The sequence below is a fragment of the Oncorhynchus mykiss genome, chromosome 1, assembly GCF_057628025.1.
Source record: "Oncorhynchus mykiss isolate SJ-2025 chromosome 1, ASM5762802v1, whole genome shotgun sequence".
Classification (NCBI taxonomy): domain Eukaryota; kingdom Metazoa; phylum Chordata; class Actinopteri; order Salmoniformes; family Salmonidae; genus Oncorhynchus; species Oncorhynchus mykiss.
Window position 1 is genome coordinate 71,747,745 of NC_143022.1, and position 25,859 is coordinate 71,773,603.

The 25,859-nt window shown below is 43.8% G+C and overlaps 1 protein-coding gene across 1 annotated transcript in view; it reads right to left on the reverse strand.

Moving 5' to 3' along the window:
- The window catches only part of LOC110527951 (uncharacterized), a 55,879-nt gene that overhangs the window by 21,262 nt on the left and 8,758 nt on the right, over nt 1–25,859 (reverse strand). The window contains exons 4-26 of the mRNA XM_021609614.3: nt 22,995–23,045; nt 19,405–19,440; nt 18,574–18,600; nt 18,250–18,276; nt 16,513–16,539; nt 16,346–16,372; nt 16,156–16,182; nt 14,011–14,076; nt 12,208–12,288; nt 12,013–12,054; nt 11,884–11,901; nt 11,258–11,284; nt 10,727–10,762; nt 9,267–9,293; nt 2,943–2,978; nt 2,799–2,852; nt 1,874–1,960; nt 1,744–1,770; nt 1,520–1,555; nt 1,365–1,421; nt 1,242–1,265; nt 914–1,012; nt 627–761 (exon numbers count right to left, since the gene is read on the reverse strand). Coding sequence (XP_021465289.3) covers nt 627–761; nt 914–1,012; nt 1,242–1,265; nt 1,365–1,421; nt 1,520–1,555; nt 1,744–1,770; nt 1,874–1,960; nt 2,799–2,852; nt 2,943–2,978; nt 9,267–9,293; nt 10,727–10,762; nt 11,258–11,284; nt 11,884–11,901; nt 12,013–12,054; nt 12,208–12,288; nt 14,011–14,076; nt 16,156–16,182; nt 16,346–16,372; nt 16,513–16,539; nt 18,250–18,276; nt 18,574–18,600; nt 19,405–19,440; nt 22,995–23,045 — 1,074 coding nt within the window. The remainder of the gene's footprint in view (nt 1–626; nt 762–913; nt 1,013–1,241; nt 1,266–1,364; nt 1,422–1,519; nt 1,556–1,743; nt 1,771–1,873; nt 1,961–2,798; nt 2,853–2,942; nt 2,979–9,266; nt 9,294–10,726; nt 10,763–11,257; nt 11,285–11,883; nt 11,902–12,012; nt 12,055–12,207; nt 12,289–14,010; nt 14,077–16,155; nt 16,183–16,345; nt 16,373–16,512; nt 16,540–18,249; nt 18,277–18,573; nt 18,601–19,404; nt 19,441–22,994; nt 23,046–25,859) is intronic.

The window sequence follows — 25,859 nt, forward strand, 5'->3', positions numbered from 1 at the left end:
CAATGCTGCCCATCCTTTCTCAGTGTCTACACACACAGACGATTGCTAGACAATCACACAATTTCTCACAAGCAGTTATTTAGTGGTTAATAAAGCCACACATAGAGTGTGTTGATATGACTAACACAAATAAACATACAAGAATGGTGAAGGAAAAGTCTCGTAGACGCTGCAGTATTTGGGATGTGTTTTGGCTATATGGTATGATGAGTGTAGCCCACTCCACTGTCAGTACTGGAGTATATTACTGAAGCCTAAAAAAGGTTTCTAATTAGATAATATGAGGGTGGTACAAAGAGCTAGCTCCAGTCCCTTTCCTCTGAGAATTATTATTTTTATTTAACCTTTATTTAACTAGGCAAGACAGTTAAGGACAAATTCTTATTTGGCCTATCCTGGCCACACCCGGACGAGGCAAGGTCAATTGTGCGCCGCCCTATGGGACTCGGATGTGATACAGCCTGGATACGAACCAGGGACTGTAGTGACAATGCACACACCTCTTTCACTGAGATGCGGTGCCTTAGACCGCTGCGCCACTCGGGAGGCCAGACGACAGTGCTACTGTAGTGTTCTGGCTTTGGTGTGGGAGTGTGTGTAGTGTCTGGGGTTCCCCAGTTACTCACAGGTGATCCAGATGGGCCCATGTCCCCCTTATCTCCTTTGGTTCCGGAGAAACCCATCGGGCCCCCCTCCCCTCTGGGGCCTTCAGGGCCGGCTGGGCCAACAGGACCTGCCTCTCCAGGCTTCCCCCGAGGACCCTGACACACAAATTAGACATCGTTGCCGTTGTTGTCCTTATTTTCTCATTATTGTCATCGCCATGTTGTGGTTGATGCTGTGTTTTATTATACATGACAGGTTAACAATGCACATTTATACTGAAGAATAGACAATAAGAGGGTGATCTGACCTTCTCTCCGTCAAGACCTGAAGGGCCTGGAAGGCCAACTTCACCCTTTGTTCCTGGAGTTCCGGGGCCCCCTTGAGGGCCAGGTAGTCCAGGTGGGCCCTGGATCGATAAAGAAACAGATCAGAATGACTTATTGAAAACATATGCTGTATGTCTAGTACTGTATTCATATTAGCAAACATTGTATTGGAATTACATTGGCAAAATACAGTCAGCCTTTAAATGGTCTGTCGGACAACATGGCTGTCTTTCTGTTACAACGACCTGCATAAAGAAGGCCTATGCACTTCTAATGCATCATTAACAGACTTCAGAGATGCCCACTCACCATCAAAGGTACATTCCGAATATCCTAAGGAGAAAAAAACCCAATGTTAGAAGTCCTGTAACAATTTATAATACTTCACGAATCAAACAATTTACATAAGGCAGTATATAATTGGTGATATACATTTTCATTGTTGATGATTTCTGATTTTCCTGGCTCCCCTGCTGCACCGGGAGGACCCTAAAGTTAGGGGGGGGAAAAAATAAAATGTTTTGGTGCAAATCTCCCAAATCTTCTTTTGACATTAATACATGCGTTATGACAGAGCCGGCACTTACTCTTGGTCCAGCTGGGCCATCAGATCCTTCTTCCCCCTGGAGGGTGATGAAAGGTATGACAGTTAGCCTCTTTCCTTTCAATTATTAACCTCAACACAGTGTTCAACACTAAAAGGATGGGATCGAACGTTACTGCAGCAAATGAGAGGATCATGTTTAGTGATCATACATTTCCTGTTGTGCAAAAAAATGTCAACTGAGGTTATGGAACGTTCCCATCTCACCTTGACACCTTGGTCGCCTTTGTCACCCTGGTAAAGAGAACACATCATTTTAAGGGGGCCCCGTGATATTATTAAACCAAGGTGTATTTTTATAACTATTCTACAGCCTCTATTTGGGTAGCTATAGTACCTTGAATCCTGATAGGCCTGGAAGTCCTGGTGTCCCTGGTTCTCCTTTTATGCCTGTCCCCACTGCGCTGGGTTCACCCTTGTCACCCTGCCACAGAACAGAACATGGACAGAGTTGTTATAAATGGATCATTTGTGTACCTGTTTGACATTTTACTGCATGGTTAGGAGCTAGCTAGTAACATAAGCGTTTCACTGCACCCGCTATAACATCTGCTAAACTGTGTACACAGCCAATAAACGTTGATTTGATTTTGACAGTGTCATAAGTGACTGTGCAGGACAACACTTGCTCTAGTGTATAACACTGACACTGCCCCATTGACTGTGCCATTGATGGGAGTTCAATAGTGCAGCACTGGTTGGTCTCACAGAAGACACAACGGACCTACATGGATCTAAATCACAAAGTGAATGACATGAAAACATCCAACAGCACAGCCTATTGTCCACAGCTTTAGATCTCAACCCCTCAACACAGGCACAAACTCAAATCTGCAAAAAAAAATCACAGCATTCGCCAACAAGATAATGTTTTCACACATTTGCAAACTCTCTGGAAACAGGAATGTGTGGGTCATGTTAGTTAATGACTGCTCTGAAATGTTCCACTGTCCCATGGGACATGTTATGATGACGCCACACCACTGCAGTACAAGCAGCTATAGTAAGAAAGCCATTAAAGGCCCAGATGTTTCAGTCCATAAGTAATGCAAAGATCAAAGTCATTCTACAGAAACCGATTGGGCAGACTAACAGAGGAGAAAGCTAAAGAAGCAACTCAAGACGAATCGCAGCTCTAGTGGGTCACAAAGACAAACAATGAGAAGATAATAGACAATTGACTTGATGGAGCTCTGGTTGTTATGGGAACACTCATGATTGACAGACACAGAGCACAAACACAATGCCCATTCCAGGCCTACCCTGTAGCCCCTCTTTCCAGGAATACCAGGTGTTCCAGGGGTACCAGCTTGACCCTTTACAGTGGAAGGAAGACAGAGTTTTAGTACCCACATAAATATAGGCCTTTACACTCTGTGTTAGCCACACCATTTCAAGGAAATTACCTTTCTTCCAGGAGTGCCTGGAAAACCTGGCTCTCCCTATGGTGGCCAAGATGGCAAAAAGGTCAAAGGTGGGGGAAATGAGACAAGACAGAAATAGGGAAAGTTGTTATTCAGTAAGGCTCTTTTAATCAGTAGCCATGCCACATCTTCCAAACAAGCATTTTTCATTCATTTTGTAATAGTCTGATACAGTATCGGGCCTGTTTACATCCATGTGTTTGTCCGTTTTCTTGGAAGAACAGAATTCCCTCAGTACAGCATGCAATGGGATCAATATTTAGAAAGGCATGTTGGAGTTGGTGCATTCTATGCTCGCATATAGCTGGTCTAGGTTTGGACATGGAACTGTCGCTGATTGTCATTCGTCAAGAGCTTCTAGCTCACCGCAAGCCAATTAACCCTAGAAATTGGTTGTTATAAATAGTAAAGGAACACATGATAGTTATTTAATTCATCTCTGTGTTTGCTCCCCTCTTCAATTGGCCAGCTTAACGAGCGGACGCACGGCGGATGATGTACTGTCACAGCTGTGACCACAGGACCCACATGGGTTTATAGCTTATGGAAGGTTGTGGGTGCGCCCGAAATGGCACCCTATTTCCTATGAAGTGCACCACTTTTGACCAGAGCCCAGGTCAAAAGTAGTGCACTATATAGAGAATAGGGTGCAATTTGGGACACAATCCGTCTCTCTCGCTTGCTTTTACTATATCTACTTGGCTTGCTGAGACTCAAAAGTCATGTTTTAGACAGAGAGTTACGAGGGTGACTTGTAACTCTCGTAACATTTATGCCCCATTTCAAATTACTAATCATCAATGTCAAGATATGGTTCTTAAATCCAGATGAAGAACAACTATTGGACCTGGGAGTATTATTCAGAGCCAAAAGAAACATGCACTATTCATCATTGGTTTGACATGCATTTTAGGGAACATTTGGATTAGGAAATGCTCTGTCAGGCAACAATACAATCCAACAGAAAACTGAGAAAGAAGGCTGATAGTTCTTTAAGCATACAGTTTAGTGGCAGGTAACATACAGTTGAAGTCGGAAGATTACATACACTTTAGCCAAATACATTTAACCTTTTTGGGATAGGGGGCAGCATTTTCACTTTTGGATGAATAGGAATCTGGATGTTTTGGAATCAAAACATTACTGCACGTAAGGTGCCAATGTAAACTGAGATTTTTGGATATAAATATGCACATTATCGAACAAAACATGCATGTATTATCTATATTTCTGCTTTTTGTGACTCCTCTCTTGGGCTGGAAAAATGGCTGTGTTTTTTTGACTTGGCTATGACCTAACATAATCATATGTTGTGCTTTCGCTGTAAAGCATTTTTGAAATCGGACACGATGGGTAGATTAACAAGATGTTTATCTTTCATTTGCTGTATTGGACTTGTTAATGTGTGAAAGTTATATATTTCTAAAAAATATTTTTGAATTTCGCGCGCTGCCTCTTCAGCGGAATGTTGTCGAGGAGTTCCGCCTGCCCTAGAAAGGTTAAACTCAGTTTTTCACAATCCCTGACATTTAATCCTAGTAAAAAATCCCTGTTTTAGGTCAGTTCACCACTTTATTTTAAGAATGTGAAATGTGAGAATAATGGTAGAGAGAATGATTTGTTTCAGCTTTCATCACATTCCCAGTGGGTCATAAGTTTACATACACTCAATTAGTATTTGGTAGCATTGCCTTTACATTTTTTAATTGTTTAATTTCAAATGTTTTGGGTTGCCTCCACAAGCTTCCCACAATAAATTGGGTGAATTTTGGCCCATTCCTCCTGACAGAGCTGGTGTAGCTGAGTCAGGTTTGTAGGCTTCCTTGCTTGCACATGCTTTTTCAGTTCTGCCCACACATTTTCCATAGGATTGAGGTCAGGGCTTTGTGATGGCCACTCCAATACCTTGACTTTGTTGTTCTTAAGCCATTTTGCCACAACTTTGGAAGTATGCTTGGGGTCATTGTCCATTTGGAAGACCCATTTGCAACCAATTCCTGATTGATGTCTTGAGATGTTGCTTTAATATATCCACATAATTTCCCTGCCTCATGATGCCATCTATTTTGTGAAATGCAACAGTCCCTCCTGCAGCAAAGCACCCCCACAACATGATGCTGCCACCCCCGTGCTTCACGGTTGGGATGGTGTTCTTCGGCTTGCAAGCCTCCCCCTTTTTCCTCCAAACATAACGATGGTCATTATCGCCAAACAGTTCTATTTTTGTTTCATCAGACCAGAGGACATTTCTCTAAGAAGTACGATCTTTGTCTCCATGTGTAGTTGCAAACCGTAGTGTCATGCACAAAGTAGATGTCCTAACCGACTTGCCAAAGCTATAGTTTGTTAACAAGAAATTTGTGGAGTGGTTAAAAAGCGAGTTTTAATGACTCCAACCTAAGTGTATGTAAACTTACGACTTCAACTGTATATAAGGCATTCTCAAAAGTATTCATAGATCAACCAGTCTGGGGAGGAACAATCTGGAGGGAGGAAGATACTGGAGTGGCCCTATTATTTAATCTCAGATACACTGTATGGTTTAAGGTCAGGGGCATACACTGTATGGTCAAAGGTCAGGGGCTACTTTCACATGGTGGACTACCTTCAACACTTGTTTCCCAGGCATTCCTGGTATACCAAAGTCCCTCTAAGAGATCACATTGATTATCAATAACTACAGTCACAGCGTTCTCAAACAAAATGCGGAACAACACACATACAGTATTGCATGTTTGGGTTGACGAAACACACTGAAGCTCAAATGAAACATACTAATTGGAAGCACATCAACCAACCAAAACATACTTCTTTGTTTGCCATATCATGTTTTAAAGTAATGAAAACAAACTATCAATGTCCATGACCAAGATCCTTAAGAATAAACCCTGATTACATGAACAAATAAGAACAGAGACACAGGGAGGAGTGCTAGAACGTCCCTGGCGGAGAGAGCAAAGGCGGCAGGCTGACTCCTAAGGGTCGGACAAAGGGGCAGGTGGCATCGCCCAACTTGGCAACCCCTACCCTCCTCTCCCCCTCCTGACTGACAGACACACAGCAAGTGCATTTCTGCTGGAGCCTCTGACAGGTGCTGTGGTTGGGGCTCACCATGGAGGGAGGGTGAGGGTGGTGCGTCAGTAGACTGCAGACTGTACTGGAGCCAGAGCCCGGCCCCACAGCCACAGCCTGCCCAGCTGCCCCATGAACGCTTTCACACCAACCTGTCAGGGGATCGAAACGTGGGGATAGAGTGTCCATCCGTTTCTGGGAAGATGAAAGCGCCGGGCGGGCCTCCTGTCCAGAACCCTGACCAGGGTGGGATCAGGGCAGGTGAGCGGTGACGGCTCTAATCACATGGAGGGGCCCTCAGGGGCCCCCAGCAAACACAGCACAGAAACAGGAAGCTTTGATCTCCTGCTTCTCCAATCAGCTCACACCATTCCTCCCATCTACTTAGCTATCCCTTCCCGTCACTCTCCACCCCCTGGTTCTATTTTCACACCGGTGTGTGTGTGTATGATACTCCATGGGCGTAATCTGTCGACTGACATGCCTGCTGCTTGATTTATCAATACGCTAATCTCTTCATTGAAACGACGCGGACATGGCCTTTCCAGTTCAGAGGAAATGCCCTGAGGGTAACAGGGGAATAGATTCATCATCTGTTCAAAACAAAATGTAATGATCCCTCTGATACACCAGTAAAGAGGGCGTAAACAGTGTGAGATACTGTAAGATGGCCTTAGAATGGCCATCGCAGCTACAAGCACTGTCAGAGCAGATGAGGCAAGTGAAAGGAATAATAGCACTAGGTAGGTGAATAGAGAGGCCCCTGAACATGCCCCCTGAACAGGCAGTTATAACCCACTGTTCCTAGGCCGTCATTGAAAATAAGAATTTGTTCTTAACTGACTTGCCTGGTTAAATAAAGGTAAAATAAAAAAGTTCTAATGTGCTTTCCAGCTGTGTTGGTCTAGGGCTCTCTGATTTTGAGGGAGAGTGAGGGTAGAGGAAGGGAAGATCCCCATTCAGTCAATCAGACAGACAGTCTGTGTCTGAAACGCTAGGCTTGGCAAAGCCTTCCTCCCCACACACCTCTTCCCCCCCCCCCCCCCCTGTGTTCTGAGCACCACTGTCACCTTATCCTGTCTCTGGGTCTCTGTCGTCTGCTTACCTTGACAGGAGCGTCTCAGAGTGCCCACACAGCTCTGACCCAAGGGAGAGATGAAAAGAAGGCTTTTCTAACAGTCTAACAGGCTCATTAAATCAACCGGCCCTCTAGACCGGGGGAGAGACATCCGTCATTACAGGGCTAATGGCGAACCACTGTACAGTAATGGTGAGCTAGCCATTGACGGCGGAGCAGAGGAGAACAGAGGAGGAGGTCTATGGCTGTCCTGTCTACTTCCTCTATGTCTAGCCTGGCATCTGTAGCCTGGCGACTGTAGCCTGGCGACTGTAGCCTGGCGTCTGTAGCCTGGCGACTGTAGCCTGGAGACTGTAACGTGCTGAGTGAGGGCCTTGAGAGATATATAGCTCGGTCAGACTTGTGGTCGGCACCATGTGGACATTAACGATGATGGCCCATGCCACAAACCTTTACCTGTTCTTTTTATTACAATCTGGTTGTACAATACAGTAATCCTGATCCAACATTGTGAGTACAAATATAGAACAAAGTTCCCCTGGGCAGAGGCAAACCCCATATCCTAAGGTGAATCTAGTGCAGCTTTGAAGTGTTTGCCTGCAAAAGCACTTTCTCTTTAGTATAATTTTTTTTTGAGCCATTCCTCTCACAACCCACTGTGAGAGGAATGGCTCGAACACTGTTGCTGTGGATACCGTGTCTCTGCTAAAAGCACCCTTCCTTGAAGTGTTTTTCCCTCTCTTTCCCAATCCCTCCATATGTGGAGTCTAATGGGGAAAACACACGCCGTCTGCTACTACTGTGTCGGGCATCTCGGGACGAGGGAGCGGGAATGTTCACCATGGAAACGGGTGGGACTTAAAGTACGGCAGGGAGCTGACAGATAAGAAAACAAGTGGCCGTACAGCATCAGTCGGTCACGTCACATGGAGGCCAGTGTCTATGAGAGACTGAGAAGGCCTGGGGGCCACACGTGTTCAAATCCCATAGGGGAATGGGTGGATGAGAGAAGCCCAGTTTTTGTTGTCGAAGCATTGAGGTCTGCAGCGATGGGCAAAACAGACGCATTTCTTCTGGATGGCTCCTCCAACCAACATGTGGCGCCTTCTCTGACAAGGCGTTTTTCATTCCAGGATTGTTTGGTCTGTTTCTTTGATTGCACGACATGATGTATAAGATCAATCATCCGATGCACATTTGCCCACATATTGTGATGACTGAAATAAACGTTTGCCTTCTGATTTAGGAAAGCATCAACGGTAAGATCATTTAAAGACGATTTGCAATTTCAACAGCACAAACTCTATTAGGGTAAGTATCTTAAACAAGCAATAACAAACTCAAGTCAGACATCCACAGTGATCAAATTCTCTTTAAAATTCTTGCATTCGATATCTTGCCATGCGAGGTGATATTGACGAAAATAACTTCTTAAGATGCCACACTCTACATATGGCTTCCATTAGACCTTCCCTCCCATCTCCCCTATGAGACCTGTCTTCCCCTCATCTCCCTACAGTGTGGATGGAGACGACATCAGAAGGAAGACATGGGCAAAGCAATCATGCTATTTCAAATAGAGGAAATCAAAAGACAACCAATGGTACCAAGGGAAATAAGTATTCCACTCATCAGCATCTAAGCCTCTGGGCTCTGAGGCCTGTCATGGTGGTCCCTTGACTGAAGGGGGAGGTGAATATTCCACCCGACTAACCAGGAGGGAATTACACAGGACAAGGCCGTGCCACTTGGGCTTTTTGAACTGGGATGATATCTCAACCAGACTCAGGAACCAGCCCAGGATTTGTCTATGTCTACAGATAAAGACTCCCGGTTTACTTTAGATATTAACAACTTGGCTGCTGTACACCCACTACCACATGTGTTCACTGGGAGGTTCCTCTCCTATGAGGCTTTTAGTGAGATAATTTAGCCCATTCATGAAAATATATTAACGGACCAAAGCCAGTGGTGTGTGGTCTCTGGGGTGCATTTGTGCCTCAGCAGGTGTTCGGCTAAACAATAAGCTGCCAGAACTCCCACATTGTGTTTTTGACAGTCCGAGAAATTGACATTGAGCCTGTGAGACACCATTGCTCATACTACCTATCTAACCAACAACACACAGAAAGAGAGAGATATAATAAGGCTCTTACCCTCAGCCCTAGGTCTCCCTTCAGTCCCTACGGAAGGAGAGAGAGCGACACAGATAAACACAAAACAGTTACATATTATTCCTTTGATTTATTTTTCAATACATGAACATACAGCTAGTCGAAGTTGAGAGGTAGACCCTCTCCTTCTGCCTCTGTAAATGTAGTTGCACTCCTGTAGAATGCCACCAGGTGGTGCAATAGACTCTGAAAGCAGTGCACTTGTGAACAAACGTTTGTCGCAGCTACAGAAAGGTATTGGGACCTCCATAAGGAACAGGGTGCAGTGGGAACATGGGAGAGTTTGTATTTCAATGCCTTCACATTTCAGTACCTCAAACACCTCGGAACACCTAAAGTGCAATACAAACTTTCAAAGGGGTGAAATGCTGGACATGGACATGGCCTTAGTCTTGGTCGTCCTCCGGGTAACCTGCTGTAGGGTTGACCAACCTCCTCATAAACCGGGCCGAGCTTTTTGAGGCTCTGTCATGGGAAAACAGTGCGATTGAGGAAAGCTGGAGTTTACAAGGCTATAACATAACCGGGAGCTTGGAGCTGTAGGTTCTTCCAGAGTTCCCCAAAATAGGGGTCAAACATAAGTCATTAAATGGCAATTGTCATACAGAAATATCTATTTTTACAAACTCGCCCAGTTTGAATCAAACTTTCAATATATCACTTGAGGTAGTGTACTAATGACTTTGAGCATGGATCATAGAGGGGCTGTGGTTTGCTGACAGCCAAACAGTTTGACATTGCCCAGATGGCTAAGACGTTTAACCTGCTCTAGAGGCTCGTGTGGATGTGACCCCGTTCTGTTGGGGGATGTGAGAGCCATGCAGGCTGTTGCAGTCTCTCTCTCCCTCAATCCCTCTTTTTTTTTTCATCCCCCCTCCTCTCTCTGTGCAGTCACACTGTGTGCTGGCTGAGCCCAGCTCAGTGAAGGGCAGAGGCTGTGAGAGTGAGCCCTCCAGAGGAAGTCCATTAAGCCACGGAAAGGTGGAGAAGGACAGGCACGTGGAGAGTTTAAGAGGCACGGCTCTCTCCGCCCCCCACAGTACTTCAAAGCCAAGGTTAGCTCCGACAGCAGCCCAGTGGGAGAGAGTGTGTATGGGTTTGTGTGAGAAGAATGCTCCCTTGACCAATGATGGTATGAGACTGTGTCCATCCCTGGATTTCCTATACAGTATAGTATAATACTAAAGGAGAATGTGAGAGCAGAGGGAGAAAGAGCCCATGTTTAGTGGGGAGAAAGGCTACAGTTGGGCCTGGGTATATAAATAGAATTAACTGTGAGTAGTTTAAGCTCTTAATACAAAACCTGGGCTATTTCAGTGAGGCAGGAAGTACACTGAGGTACAGGAATGGCTGCATGCTGATTTCTGATCCTGCTGATAGTGTGGTCAGTGGTACAGGTCAAATGAGACTGATCAACAGGTAATAATGTTCATAAAAAATACCTTGGGGCCTTCGGGACCAGCAGGGCCAACATCACCCTATGAAAGAAAGACACAGAGGTCAAACGGGGAGGCTCAGAATGAGAGAGAAGAGGGTGAAAATGAATGAATGAAAAGGTAACCGGACGCAGAACTGCAGACGACAGCAAGACAGATAGGTCACAATGATTTGTTTCAATCCAGAGTTCAGCAACTGGATTTCCTGTGACTTGTGCTAGAGAACACAGCCCATTGGCGATCGGCACATTCACTGTATGAATGTAGCCATTCTGACAAGCAGCAAACAGAGTGTTTATTAATCAAGTCGTGGGATGATTAAAGGAAATATCTTCCCTCTGGTTGTGCCTTAATCCCAGCAGGTGCTTGATAATAAATACAAAATGATTCCACTACTAAAGGAAAAATAGACCGTCCTTACTTTTCCTCTATCGTGAAATACCTATAAATCATGCAAGGCACAATTTGTGAGTTTCTAGAGACCACAAATTCCAATTGAACTATGTGTTTAAGCTTAAATTGAGATCCAGAACCTACCTTTATTCCTGGCATGCCTGGCTCACCCTAAAATGACAAAAAGGTTAATATAAAGTCACTGTAACAAACAGCACATGTATAGTAGACACGCCTCCTCTTTCATTACATGGATGGGTCAACAAAAGAGTAAGCACTACTTTAATTCAATTTGGGGAGTTCAAAGACTGGTTTCCAACCAGATGGCCATATCCTTGTTGTGAAAGCCAATCAAAAGACACAGTGCACACTTCTTTCAACTTCTGGCTGTGATATGAACTTGGTTTAGTTTTTAATGGAGAAATTGGTTGGGCGAGCTGCTTTAAAAAAAAAAAAAAGCCCTTCCTGTCTGTTTCCATGCTTCACAATCTAAATTCCCCATTCTTAATAATCCATGGCAATAAACAGGATAAATATAGTCCTCTAGTCCAATAGCAACACAGAGAACAGGAATAAACACCCTGAAGGCTTCCCAACATGAACATCAGATACAGAATGACTGGAAGCTACACGTGACAATCGAGAGATATGGGCCAATCACGGATCATTTACGTTTCAAACGTGGAGCTATAAGAAGTGGTAATACGTGTCCACTTGTATGTAGTTTATGTATAATGGTGTTGATTATGGAGAATAGAAATGACGTTTACCTTCATCCCTGGCAGGAGCTGGAGAAAATGGGAAGGGAAGATGAAGAAGTTACAAGCATGTCAATACCAAATTTCCATTAGGAAAATACATAAGTCCAGGAAATAGCAAGAGGCATAAACCAAACTCACCCTTGGATCTTTTCCTGGTTTTCCTGGTTCACCGGGTTTACCCTACATCAGATTAAGAAAAAATATACATCACCGATACAATCATTCTCTGGACAAACACTCATAGAATTTCCACTTCCATGGCCATAGCCTTTGCCTCAATGCAGTCGCTGGTCCAGTCCTGATTGTGGTGGTCAGCTGGCTGAGGGGACTCACCGGTGGTCCACTTGCACCGTTCAGTCCGGGGGTCCCTGAGGGGCCGGGAGGTCCTGGTGGGCCCTGAGCTCCAGGCTCACCCTGCTGAGAGACCTACAGTTACCATCTGCTACGTGATGCTAGGCCGTGCCAACGCAACACATCAAAGCACTCCACATACTGGGAGTTTTATGGCGGGCAATATTAGCTAGAATCTAGACTTATCGGGTGTTTCTTTTCATTAAGCACCATGTTTGGAGAGAACACCACTTTGAGTTCAAATGAGGATATATTTGTGTTTTTGGTGTGCTTCAAATGGTGTATCCTGTCAAAACCAGTTTGTGTTTTCAATGATCTCGACGCGACGTGTTAACTTCAAGGCCCCAAAAGCGCCAGCTGATTTCTCTTTAGTGTCACTCTGAGGAAACTCAACTGTGAGTCTGGGGAATTAACCAGCACAAAATAGAAGACTAAACAAAATCAAGATGAACATATTTACGAGGAACAGATACGAAGAGGAAAGAGGCCTACACCTCAACTAACCATGTCTTCATATTCCAACGTCTAGCTTACGATCCCATTGACCTATGTCTCAAACATCTACTTTCTTTATTTGACCAAACTCAGAAAATACACTTTCTTAGAAATGTATTTATTGTCTTACACACTAAGACCATATCTCTCCATATCTCCAAGGTCATTTCCATTTTATACAAAGGACTGTCTAGATATGACATGAAAAGAATACTGCAAACATATTATTTATTACTGTACATGTGGTTTAACTTTAGAAACTTCATAATACACAACATTGACCTTGAATTTAAACACTTTCTAATCACTGTGGAGTGGACTGCACCGTGTTTACAAGGAGCACGTCTTTAGCTCAAGCTGAGCTTCTGTGATCAGGCCGGACATCAAGGCTCAGATAACCCAGAACACATCCATCGATAATAAATCCATATTTTCTCAATTCCATGCAGGACGGATGTGTCTAGCTATGATTTATGATCCAGGTGTACTTCCATTAAATTAACACATTCCGTTATGCTGATTCCAGGGGCTCATTTTAAACAGCAGAACCAATTCCGCCTGGGTCTGAGTGGTATTTCCCCTCTACGTCTTTAGTGTTGGATCTACCACAGTGTGTAGCATTGTCTCCAAACAAGGTATTCCATCCTGGCACAGAGAGACTGCACACCGGGGGAAACAAAATGGAGGAGGGATGCCAACAGAGGTCCACCTGTGCCAGGGGCCCTCTTTCTAACAGAGCAGGCTGGACTCTGGGCACAGGAAGAGACACTGAGGTCCTTTCAGAGGATTGGAGACTCACTTCCTGCCAGAAAAATGACTTTTCTTTTCTGTTCTTTTCATATCTTTGCTAAGGTTATGGAAATAATAGAAGCTAGGCTTTTTATGTTTGCCTAAAAAAAAAACATTTTTCCCACAGAAAAGCAGGATTTGTTGGACCAAGTAACAAGCCAAGTTGGGATTTTTTTAACATTTCATTCACCTTAATGGAATTTAAATTGGCCTTGAAGCCTGGGGCATTTACATAATCCACTTCATATACCCTCTATGGTCACGAATATGCTCAAAGTAAATAGTACTGATTTGTTTATTTTTGGGATTCCAACTATATCTACCAAGTGTATCTCAGACTCTGAGACACTATCCTTGTCCTCTTATCACAGAATTCAGGTTTGAGACAACCAGGTGCCATAGAGGGTTAACAGAGGATTACGGGGGGTTTGGTGGAGGTCGACGGCGGTTGGCATCCAGAGAAAGGCAGAAAGGGGCCGGAAGGGACAGAGAGAAATGTACCTTGAGGCGCTTTAGGATTAGAGGGTTTATTTGAGGCATGTTGCGCACGGTGATGGGCAACATCTGCTGAGGTCACAAAGCACAGGTGGCCAGCGGTGTAAGAAAGTCACAGGGCAACAAGTTCACCGGGAGGCCAGGGAAAGGAAACAGGGCAGAATGAGAGGGGGGTGGGGGTTGGGAAGGGAAGAAGAAGGAGAGAAATAGAAACAAAACATGAGCATGAACAGCAAGAAAATGTCAAGGCAAGGAGAGAGGAGAGAGGAGCTGGGAGAGAAAGAGAGAGCAAGCGAAGTAACAACAGTGCAAATTAGGGGCCAGGAGTTGGTGTCAAAAGGGAGTGTTGATGTCCCTCGATGGTCAGATTGGATACTGCTACCACGATATACACTACCTTACTTCAGGTCAAATACTGTACAACATGGTAATTGATCAGATAAAATGCTGCCAGTTTAAGCAATAAGCAGCCCCATTGGGTGTTTGTATAAAAGCAACAGTTGAGTTATTTAGACATCAATCTCCCAGATCAACTGTACTCCTGCCCCCTGTCCTGTTGTAGCTGAGTGGAGATCAGGCAGGATTCAGTCTTGCCACAAAGAGAGTACAGACTTACTGTGGCCAATCCTCCAACACAGGGCTGTACAATACGCCGCTTCTGTTGAGATTCACCAGCATTATCAAGTACAGCTTTAAAGAGGGCTACAATACGTATGGTCCCATTGCTTTCTCCATTCAAATATAGCAGAACCTGATCTGTACAACTTGACTACTTTTAACAGAGAGTATATATTTCCAACTTGATGGAAGGCATTTTTACCACATTCAGTGGCAATAGAGTAAAATACAGTATGTGCTGCATTTTCTGGTATTCAGAAATATAATGAATGAAAAGAGTTGAAAATTGAGGCCGATGTCTGTCATAATATGTCCACTCTGAATCTAGATAAACAGTGGACAGTGTGAGAACCAGGCCTGGTTTGGAGAACAGCACTACTCTACTGTGACCTGTTGACCCCACCGGTGGAGGACAGAGGCTTAGGGACGCCTGGGAGTGGAGCATTGGCTGTCTTTGCAGCACGACTGGGACACAGTTGTGGGGTCACCCACAAACCTTAAACGTCAGAAATGGAATGGAAATTACAGCAGCCAGGGTATTCACTGGAAGATCCTGTACAAAGAGGCCCTACACCCACATGGGCCACACACCCACATATAATAACTGTTGATATCTACGTCTCACTACTAAAAACACCAACCCCCCCCCAGCTCCTCCTGTAGGACAAGTGGAACCACTCGCTGGCAGGGACCTCCCATGCAGTGTGTGTGCCGGGGGCCCCCGAGACGTTTATGAAAACAATCCAATGCACGCACAGTATGGCGGGGGCACCAGCACAGGTTGAAGGTTTTAAACAACCCCAAATGCTCTGACCTTCTCCCTCTCAACTACACATTCTCTGCTATACTTGTTTATTTAGCCTAAACACATTGCAGAGTATATCAAATAAGCATTATTTCCCACATGCTTTGAGTTGTTGTCATGAGCTCTTTGATTCTTACAGTATGTTTTGCTGGGGGAAACAAGAGACTTCACAGAAGGCATTACATAATGGGAGGTTGAATTACATTGGAAATGGACTTAGCTATCTGAACAATCCCTGAGCACACAGGGGAGTATTTTTCTTGGCACCCCCACACATAGACCTTTATCACGTAGTGTGTGCTCCAGCAGGCTACCAGTAATTGCCTTGTTTTCACTCAAACAGCCAAGCCCCCGAGAGAAGGCCTGATTTGCATAATGGGGCTGCCTTTTCTCTAACAGTATGTGCTGCATGTGCTACTCATCAGACTCATTTGTCTCGCCTCTTTTTTTACACACACACTGCCATTACAGTGCAGACCCCACAATTAACTTGGTTTATGTCTGTACCTGTGAAGAGAACAATGTTATTTGTTACAGAGAACACATCACAGAGACTCCAACTCAGCATACAATTACATTTTAGCACCATCCACTGTGGTGCTACGGTAAGCGATCGCCGAGGAGCAATTTTCCCAGCAACAAAACGATCACAGTTTAGCATGGTCATCTAGAGTCACTCTATAAACATTCCAAGGTATACATTAATTAATATGAGATGATTCATTTACCCTGTGACTGTAGTCTCCACATACGCCCTAGAGAGAGAGACGGATAGCGAGTTAGAGACTCCCCATTCAAACGAAAAACCTTGTCATTTTGTAATAAACACTTGTATGTTGGCTTACAGTCGATTATACCACTAACATTATGGGTGAGTACAGCTCTCACAGCTTCAGAAAATGTCACTGAGAAACTCACCTTTTCTCCTTTCTGACCAGATTCACCCTAGTAGGTAAACAGAGGTGAAGAAGGAGAGAGGAATGAGTGGAGAGAACAGATCATTGTGAAGAGAGAGAGACACATTAATCAACAAATGTCACACAACAGAAAAGCTGTCAAAACCTGAAAGGGGGAAAAAAACTTACTGGAACTCCTTTGGGACCACGTTGACCCTAAAAAGTAATAAACAGTACATCAATCAACAGATTAAAACCATGTTAAAACATAATGTTGTCAAACTGTCAACATTTTATAAGTGCAACCTTTCATTTCAATGTACAATGCATGTGACAAAAGAGGATAAATGGTTTTGTTTTAAGAGAATAAATGGACACGAGGAGAATTCAACTAGATCCAACAGGCACACCAACCAAAGGGCTGCACCAACCACTTGTCATAGCCTGCTCTGCTGCGTTTGACTACACATCAAGGCCTGGGGAGAGCTGTCTAACATCTGTCAGTGGCGCAGGACTAGTTGATAAATGAACCCAGGGAAAGTGCACAGTTGGACACATCAAGCACACTCCATGACCGTGACCCTGGCGCATAGGAGTTCCATAAAGGCATTGTGGAGACTGGAAAGACATAATTTATGCATTTAACAGACTGGCCTTCGGTACCCGTTAAAATATTGTTTGACAGTTTTTGGGAGTGTGGGAGGAGAAGAAAAGTGGCTAATTAAATTAACATTAATCAACATTGAACATTATCCACCCACTTGGACCAGGACAGGCATGCCATTTGTGTTGGCCCAGGCCGGCTCCCTGCATGTGAGCTTCTGTAGGAAGGCAGCACTCCAAACACGCTCCGAGCGAAAGACAGCCGACGTGAATAACCCCTAATAAAACAAAGCCCCCTCATGATAACTCTCCAAGTCCAACAAAGAGTAATGGCTTTCTAACAGAGACACAAAGGCCCCTAAAACCGGCAGCTGGCCTGATAAAAGCCAGACCGCTGGCCTGGAGGACCAGACGTAGAAACAGCCTTCAGGGGCACCACAACCATCGTCCAAGAAGAATATAGTCTTTAGGTGAACTGGGTTTTATCTCCATTTAAAAAGGAGATTGGAGAGAAAGGTGATCAATAAAAGTAGGATTCCACCTCCTAGAGGAGATTTGTCCAGCGGTCACAGGGCTGGAGGTGAAGGGGTACGGGACGTTCAACAGTCATTGTGTCTCATTCAGAAGCCTCACAGGATTCATGTGGGCCTATAACGATGTCAGAGTAATGGGATATATCATCTGTATCCCCTGACACCCCAGTGGAGAAATGTGTATATCTCTGAAGCCTAAATAAGTAATTTTTGAGTGATCCTTTTGGAGGGGAGATATTTATGGTTAGCCTTTTATGCAACAATTGATGCTTTCTGTGGTCTGACTGTTTTATTTGTGGTTATTTTATACTGTATATTTAGAGGTGCATTTAAGTGTTTCCAAAGAATTTGACTCTCGAAGAATTGGAATCACCATATGCATGAATTGCACAAGTCAACCGATTGTTTGCCTTTGCTCCTTTGTGCTTTATCTGGGTCAGTTTTACCTCTGATTGAGAACCCGAGAGTGGATTACAGCTGAAAAACCCATCTAGTTAAATACGGCCAGACATTCTTCCTGTCACTTAAAACAGGCAACCCACTGCTAGCCCATTACTCCCCCCACAAAAAACATCAGGCCACAACAGTGTTTTCCCAGTGGATTTAGTGCCTACACTTAGGGCACAAGGTAAACAACCTGCTATGAGGTTCACTTGGATAACAAATGGTGCTTAAGCAGAAATGACCGACGTGCACGTTTATGGTGATCACATTTGTAAGGCATTCAAAACGCATAAAGACAGTGTTTGAGTCCTTTGGAAGTGCAGGAGTGTATGTCTACGATGCTTACCAAGTCTCCTTTCAAGCCGTTCTGCCCCTGTGTGTGCATAAAAGAGTGAATGCATGTGGTAAAAGAATCAAAACGATTTCTACAGCTCTGTCTCTTTGAATATCTTGGGGAAACTGTTTTGAAATATAAATTACATTATTACCTCCGTCCTATAATAACAATAATGATACTAATAGAGATTTTATTACAATCATGACCCTAATCATTATGAACTTAATTATCCTCATCATCATCATAAGGTGATAGATTCTAGGCTCTTAAAGTACTTCAATTACTCAATTATTCAACATGTCAGAAACTTGTCAGAAATGGGGCGAAACTCACGGGCTTGCCGTCCAACCCAATCGGACCCTAGGAGCAAAAAAGAGGGGAAAACATTTCAACGCAGGTTATAAGCAGTCATAACGCACATGGCTGCACAGACCATGGCACTGACATGAACCTACTTAAGGAAGGGAAGAGAGGTATTTCCAGGTCAAGAAAAAAAAATGGAGAATAGAGCATGTTTTGTTTTCAAACTTGACACAAAATTTATAACAAGCACGTTAAAACGTAGAGAGCTTGGAACTACAAGGTTCTGCATTTTTGTCAAAATAGAGTTATTGACATAGCCTTGTTCTGTTCAATATTCTCTACCTATATAGTCCTCTAAATACCCCAATTCATGTTGATATGTTCAAAATAACACAACAGAACAATTGCTGACCCCATTCAAACCAATGAGGCTTTGGAACTTTAAAGCCAATTATATCAGAACCATCTTTTTGCAAATAGAACCTTATAGTCCTGAGCTCTCGACATAAAGAGCAAGCTTTGTTATTGGACATGGTGCTATTCCTGATTAGGAGGCATAAAGGAGACAGTAGAACGGCTGCAGATTTGAATAAAACAAGACCAATAATCAAGGCACTTATGCACTTAACCAGCCAGGGAATCTCGGTTAAGCCAAAAGTAAAATCTCAAGTAATTTGGTCAACTTCGCGTTTACGCAGAATCTGCTCACAGGAGATTACCAGCCAGGAAACATCTTATTTCTAACGTTTTCACATTTGGGAGCTTCAACTACATAATAAAGCGCCACTTGCAAAATAGTAATCAAAACATTAAAACACAGATTATAAAGACTTAAAGACTGGGGAAGCTGCAAAGTCTTACCGGGAAGCCTGGGAAGCCTCTAGTTCCTGGCTGTCCCTAAAGTGAATCAGAAATAGATGTTGAGTTAGAGGGATTCTTTTTCTGCTGGAAGATTGAGGTGAAAATCTGGTGTAAGAGGGTCAGCGTGAGAGGGTGCCATTTTTCTCTTCCATAGTAATACATTTGGGCAGAGCTGTAATTGACCTTGACAGGGCGAGTGCTACCGCAGACTACCGGGAGAGCCTGCTGTGGGAGTTGTGGAGGGGAAACCAACTGACTCTCAAGACAAAAGGAAATAAGAGGGAGAAACCCAACACTGAAAAGGCTTAGAATAATGACAGAAACAAAGGATGGCGCTTTCTGATCGAATCAAGATCGACTGCGAATGAGGAAAAAGCCAAATAAACTGAATGAGTAAATGTCAATAATGATTCATGAAAATGCTTTGGTTGAAGACATTCTGCACTAGGTGTGGATATGCTACCCGGCCTGTGGGACTAGAGGAAGCCATTCAATATCCCAGGAAAAAGAGAGGGGGGCAGTAAAGACAAACTGGGAGAAATGTACAAAGAAGAGGTGAACTTTCGTAATGAAACAGGTTATATGTCTGAGACCAGACTAGTTGTTGGAGGCTATGCATGTTTTTCCTCCGAAAGGGATTGTCTGTTTTGAAAAGACAGTTAAGGACACGGCTTATGACATGCTTTGCACATGAACCTTACAGACAATCTAGAACACTGATAAAAAAAACTATTCACAATATGGGACCATTTTCTCTCAATCTTGTTGTTGTTTTGTGCTTGAACGTGCAAAAAGTGTTGAGCTGTATGTATGGTCAACTGACTTCATCATTGGTTTCTATTATTTATTTATTTATTTTACCTTTATTTAACTAGGCAAGTAAGTTAAGAACAAATTCTTATTTTCAATGATGGCCTAGGAACAGTGGGTTAACTGCCTGTTCAGGGGCAGAACGACAGATTTGTACCTTGTCAGCTCGGGGGTTTGAACTTACAACCTTCCAACCAACCACTAGGTTATAGTTATATTTATTCATCCTGGTGCTTTTCATTGACTACAGCTCAGCCTTCAACACGTATTTGGTCCCATATTCCTTGCACACAATGACTACATCCAACTTGTGACGCTACACATTTGTTGGATGCTGTTTGTTTTGGTTGTGTTTCAGATTATTTTGTGCCCGATAGAAATGCATGGTAAATAATGTGTTGTGTCATTTTGGAGTCACTTTTATTGTAAATAATAATATAATATGTTTCTAAACACTTCTACCTTAATGTGGATGCCACCATGACTAAGGATAGTCCTGAATGAATAATGATGAGTCAGAAAGTTAGACACACAAATATCATTCCCATCAAAAAAGTATGTTATTGTAATGCTGAGAGGTTAGCATGTCTTTGAGTTATGATATATGTGCGTCTGTAAGTTTCTGATTCGTCATTATTCACAATTAATTCAGGACTATCCGTAATCATGGTGGCATCCACAGTAAACTAAAATGGGGAGACAATGTACAAAAAGCACTGTAATTTCTAAACGACGCACCCGATATGGATGGAAATACCCTCAAATTAAAGCTGACAGTTTGCATTTTAACCTTATCGTCATTGCATCATTCCCAATCAAAAGTGCTGGAGTACAGAGCCAAAACTAATACAAATATGTCACTGTTCCAATACTTTGTAGCTCACTGTACATGTTGTATTCTCGACATAGCTCATCCTACATATCTACTGCTGTACATACCTTTTTCTTATTTATTGTCTATACTGTCTATACACACACCACATATTTATATTCCAGACATTGCTCGTTCTGGTATTTCTTAATTTTTTGTTCCTTCTTCATTTTTTTCTTCGTTTTTACTTTCTTGGGATTATTTGTGTTTCAGTATTGTACTGTTAGACATTTCCTGCACTATTGGAGCTAGAAATGCAAGCTTTTTGCTGCGCCTTCAACATCTGCTAATCTGTGTACGCGGCAAATAAACTTTGATTGTATTTGATTTAGTAAGGATACAACTACTGAGATTACACATCTGATTCAACTTTGAGGGATAATTCCACACGTGGACCACATAATTTAACATACATTTGTCATATTGAGTGGTCTACCATAGTGTATGTATTCCATAGAGAATTAATAGAGAATGAATCTGAAACAACTGAAAGGTTCCTTTCCCTTTGTTTCCCTGTGGTCAGGTTGCAGTAGAACAAGGTCTTGTCTAGTCATCTGTGAAATGACAGTGTGCAGGACACGGGCAGATAACAGGCAGCCTGGCTACCCATTCCTCATCGCTCTGGCCAACTAATGTTTCTCCTCCCCGATGAGTCTGTATTTGCGTCCCTCCCCGACGATTTCTAGAATGCGAACACATTCTGACCGTTCTGATTGGTCCCAGAAACCAATGGGTTGGGCCAGAACCGGCTTACGTGACGATGTTATCAACTTTGATACTCCTATTGGTTACAGACGATCCAAATTGCGAATGAGTTTGTTTTGTACAACGCCGCTCATTTTGAAGTCACAAAAACAACTTCTAGGATGGCAGGGTGAGTCGTCATTCAAGATAAGAGGAACCACCTGGCCAACCTAAGCTGTAATTTCCACTCTTTTCTCTCCACCTCGCCACCAAATCCACTCCCTCTCCCTTTCCTAAGGTCAAGAGTGACTCTCTCATATCGACCTCACCTGCTGTGGGAAATCACCTTTTAAGTACCCTTGCTTGACTGGTTCTCTGTGTACTCCTTCACTCTCCTGCTGTGCTTTACTTCCTTTGTAGCCTGGTGTTCATTAGAAATGCCTTATTACCGGCCAGGGTAGTGGGCACACAGGTATGTAGCTAATTGTCAATTGGGAAAACAGATGTCTGGTCCTCCTGAGTAGCCAGTTTATTGGCTCTACAACAAGGTACTGTAACCCCGCAGTCCAAAAACCAGGGCGGAACAAGAAAACCTCAAAATAAAACATGTCCAATTCTTCACAGCATAATCAAAAAGGAAAGTGCAAAACTGAGGTCCAACACAGTAACCCTTTTGTCTGTCTACTGATAAAAAAAAAGAAGAGAAATGGAGAAGAAAGGAGTTGAATCAGGATAAAGTCTTATTTTATCTCACGAACATAAATGATTTAATACAACAGGGACCTTTGGGTTCTGGTGTCTGGAATACTTTATTAAGAGGTATAGGAATGTTTTCACTTCTCATGCTGAGGAAACACGGACTGATCCAGATTACAGCCAAATCGAAGCTCTGGTTTCCTCAGAAAATGCCAAAGTACTCTCAAACAACCTGTAATTATCAGTCTTCAATCTCCATTAGCTCGGTGGTGGACAAGCTCAAGAACTTGTTCTGGAAAGTCCTGACAGGCAAACGTAGAATCTCTGGTATTTGTGCTACAGTATCTGGTCATGAGTATGGGGTTCACAATATATACTCTTCATGTTGACAAATTCATGACATTACTATCATGCCTGGCTTATTCAGAGTGAAAGGTCATGAGTCATTGAACTGAAGACTTAAAGCGGAAGTGAACAGTACAGGTCATGCACAGTATTATTAGTTGTAGGAAGAAGTGATGACACTTACAGGAGATCCTCGTGGCCCAATGATGGACAGGCCTGGCTCCCCTGGCGCTCCCTATGGACAGACAGACAGACAGTGAGAAGACGCACCAACAGTGGAACAAAATAATACCTCTCTCAAAGTGTTAGTCAGCTCACCAGATGTTCTCCTTAGTAATTCTGTATATAATATGTACAACACTCAAATGAATACAATGGTAAATTATTTTTAAAATACCATCTGTAACACATATAGCAAGTCTAGTTCCTACGCACATTTAATCTTTCCCACATTTTAAGCAAACAAGCCTAAGAGCAAAAGTGTTCTTATTTCTATACATTTCCAGCAAAGTCAAAAGTTCTCATTTCAGAGCCATACTTTAAACCTTGACAGCGGTGCTCAGAAGGTCAGCAGCACTGCTGTAAAAACAGGGGAAAACCCTCTGGGCTCCTTTGGCACAAAGTGGGTGATTTGCACAGTGTCAGCCCCATCCATACAGACCTACGGACCCTTCCAGCAAAATCTCAGAACCCATTGGGGCCAGACAGGGCCTGCTCGGGTTTCCAGCACTTTCCCTAATTAGCATTCTCCCCAGAAACCTTATCACTGGGACATCTTTGATAGCCCAACCAGCCATCATAAAACGCAGGTGATTTTAATGTTCCTCAACAAATGCCTACTGGGGAGGGGAGGAATTTGTTTTCACACTCAGGTTAGGTGGGTTTGTCACCTCTCAGTGGTACTGGAGAAGATGGACTGATGGTGCCTGTGCCTCACAGTGGCCAAAAGGCAAACCATTAAGAAAAATGGTTTGCTACAGTGCAGAGGTCTACAGTTACTCCCATCGTACTGAGATTCACCAAACTGGACAAATGAAGATCTACATACAGTGCATTCGGAAAGTATTTAGACCCCTTGACATTTTCCACATTTTGTTACATTACAGCATTATTATGTATGAAATACACTGCTCAAAAAAATAAAGGGAACACTTAAACAACACAATGTAACTCCAAGTCAATCACACTTCTGTGAAATCAAACTGTCCACTTAGGAAGCAACACTGATTGACAATAAATTTCACATGCTGTTGTGCAAATGGAATAGACAACAAGTGGAAATTATAGGCAATTAGCAAGACACCCCCAATAAAGGAGTGGTTCTGCAGGTGGTGACCACAGACCACTTCTCAGTTGCTATGCTTCCTGGCTGATGTTTTGGTCACTTTTGAATGCTGGCGGTGCTTTCACTCTAGTGGTAGCATGAGACGGAGTCTACAACCCACACAAGTGGCTCAGGTAGTGCAGCTCATCCAGGATGGCACATCAATGCAAGCTGTGGCAAGAAGGTTTGCTGTGTCTATCAGCGTAGTGTCCAGAGCATGAAGGCGCTACCAGGAGACAGGCCAGTACATCAGGAGACGTGGAGGAGGCCGTAGAAGGGCAACAACCCAGCAGCAGGACCGCTACCTCCGCCTTTGTGCAAGGACGAGCACTGCCAGAGCCCTGCAAAATGACCTCCAGCAGGCCACAAATGTGCATGTGTCTGCTCAAACGGTCAGAAACAGACTCCATGAGGGTGGTATGAGGGCCCGACATCCACAGGTGGAGGTTGTGCTTACAGCCCAACACCGTGCAGGACGTTTGGCATTTGCCAGAGAACACCAAGATTGGCAAATTCGCCACTGGCGCCCTGTGCTCTTCACAGATGAAAGCAGGTTCACACTGAGCACATGTGACAGACGTAACAGAGTCTGGAGACGCCAGTGGAGAACGTACTGCTGTCTGCAACATCCTCCAGCATGACCGGTTTGGCAGTGGGTCAGTCATGGTGTGGGGTGGAATTTCTTTGGGGGGGCCGCACAGCCCTCCATGTGCTCGCCACAGGTAGCCTGACTGCCATTAGGTACCGAGATGAGATTCTCAGACCCCTTGTGAGACCATATGCTGGTGCGGTTGGCCCTGGGTTCCTCCTAATGCAAGACAATGCTAGACCTCATGTGGCTCAGCAGTTCCTGCAAGAGGAAGGCATTGATGCTATGGACTGGCCCGCCCGTACCCCAGACCTGAATCCAATTGAGCACATCTGGGACATCATGTCTCGCTCCATCCACCAATGTCACGTTGCACCACAGACTGTCCAGGAGATGGCGGATGCTTTAGTCCAGGTCTGGGAGGAGATCCCTCAGGAGACCATCCACCACCTCATCAGGAGCATGCCCAGGCATTGTGGGGAGGTCATACAGGCACGTGGAGGCCACACACACTACTGAGCCTCATTTTGACTTGTTTTAAGGACATTACATCAAAGTTGGATCAGCCTGTAGTGTGGTTTTCCACTATAATTTTGAGTGTGACTCCAAATCCAGACCTCCATGGGTTGATAAATTTGATTTCCATTGATAATTTTTGTGTGATTTTGTTGTCAGCACATTCAAATATGTAAAGAAAAAGGTATTTAATAAGAATATTTAATTCATTCAGATCTAGGATGAGTTATTTTAGTGTTCCCTTTATTTTTACCCAAACATTTCTGCAGCATTGAAGGTCCCCATGAACACAGTGGCCTCCATCATTCTTAAATGGAAGAAGTTTGGAACCACCAAGACTCTTATTAGAACTGGTCTCCCGGACAAAATGAGCAATCGGGGGGAGAAGGGCCTTGGTCAAGGAGGTGAGCTTCAGTTTTCCTCTGTGGAGATGAGGGAACCTTCCAGAACGACAACCATCTCTGCAGCACTCCACCAATCAGGCCTTTATGGTAGAGTGGCCAGACGGATGCCACTCCTCAGTAAAAGACACATGACATCCCACTTGGAGTTTGCCAAATGGCACTTAAAAGGACTCTCAGATCATGAGAAAAAAATATTCTCTGGTCTGATGAAACCAG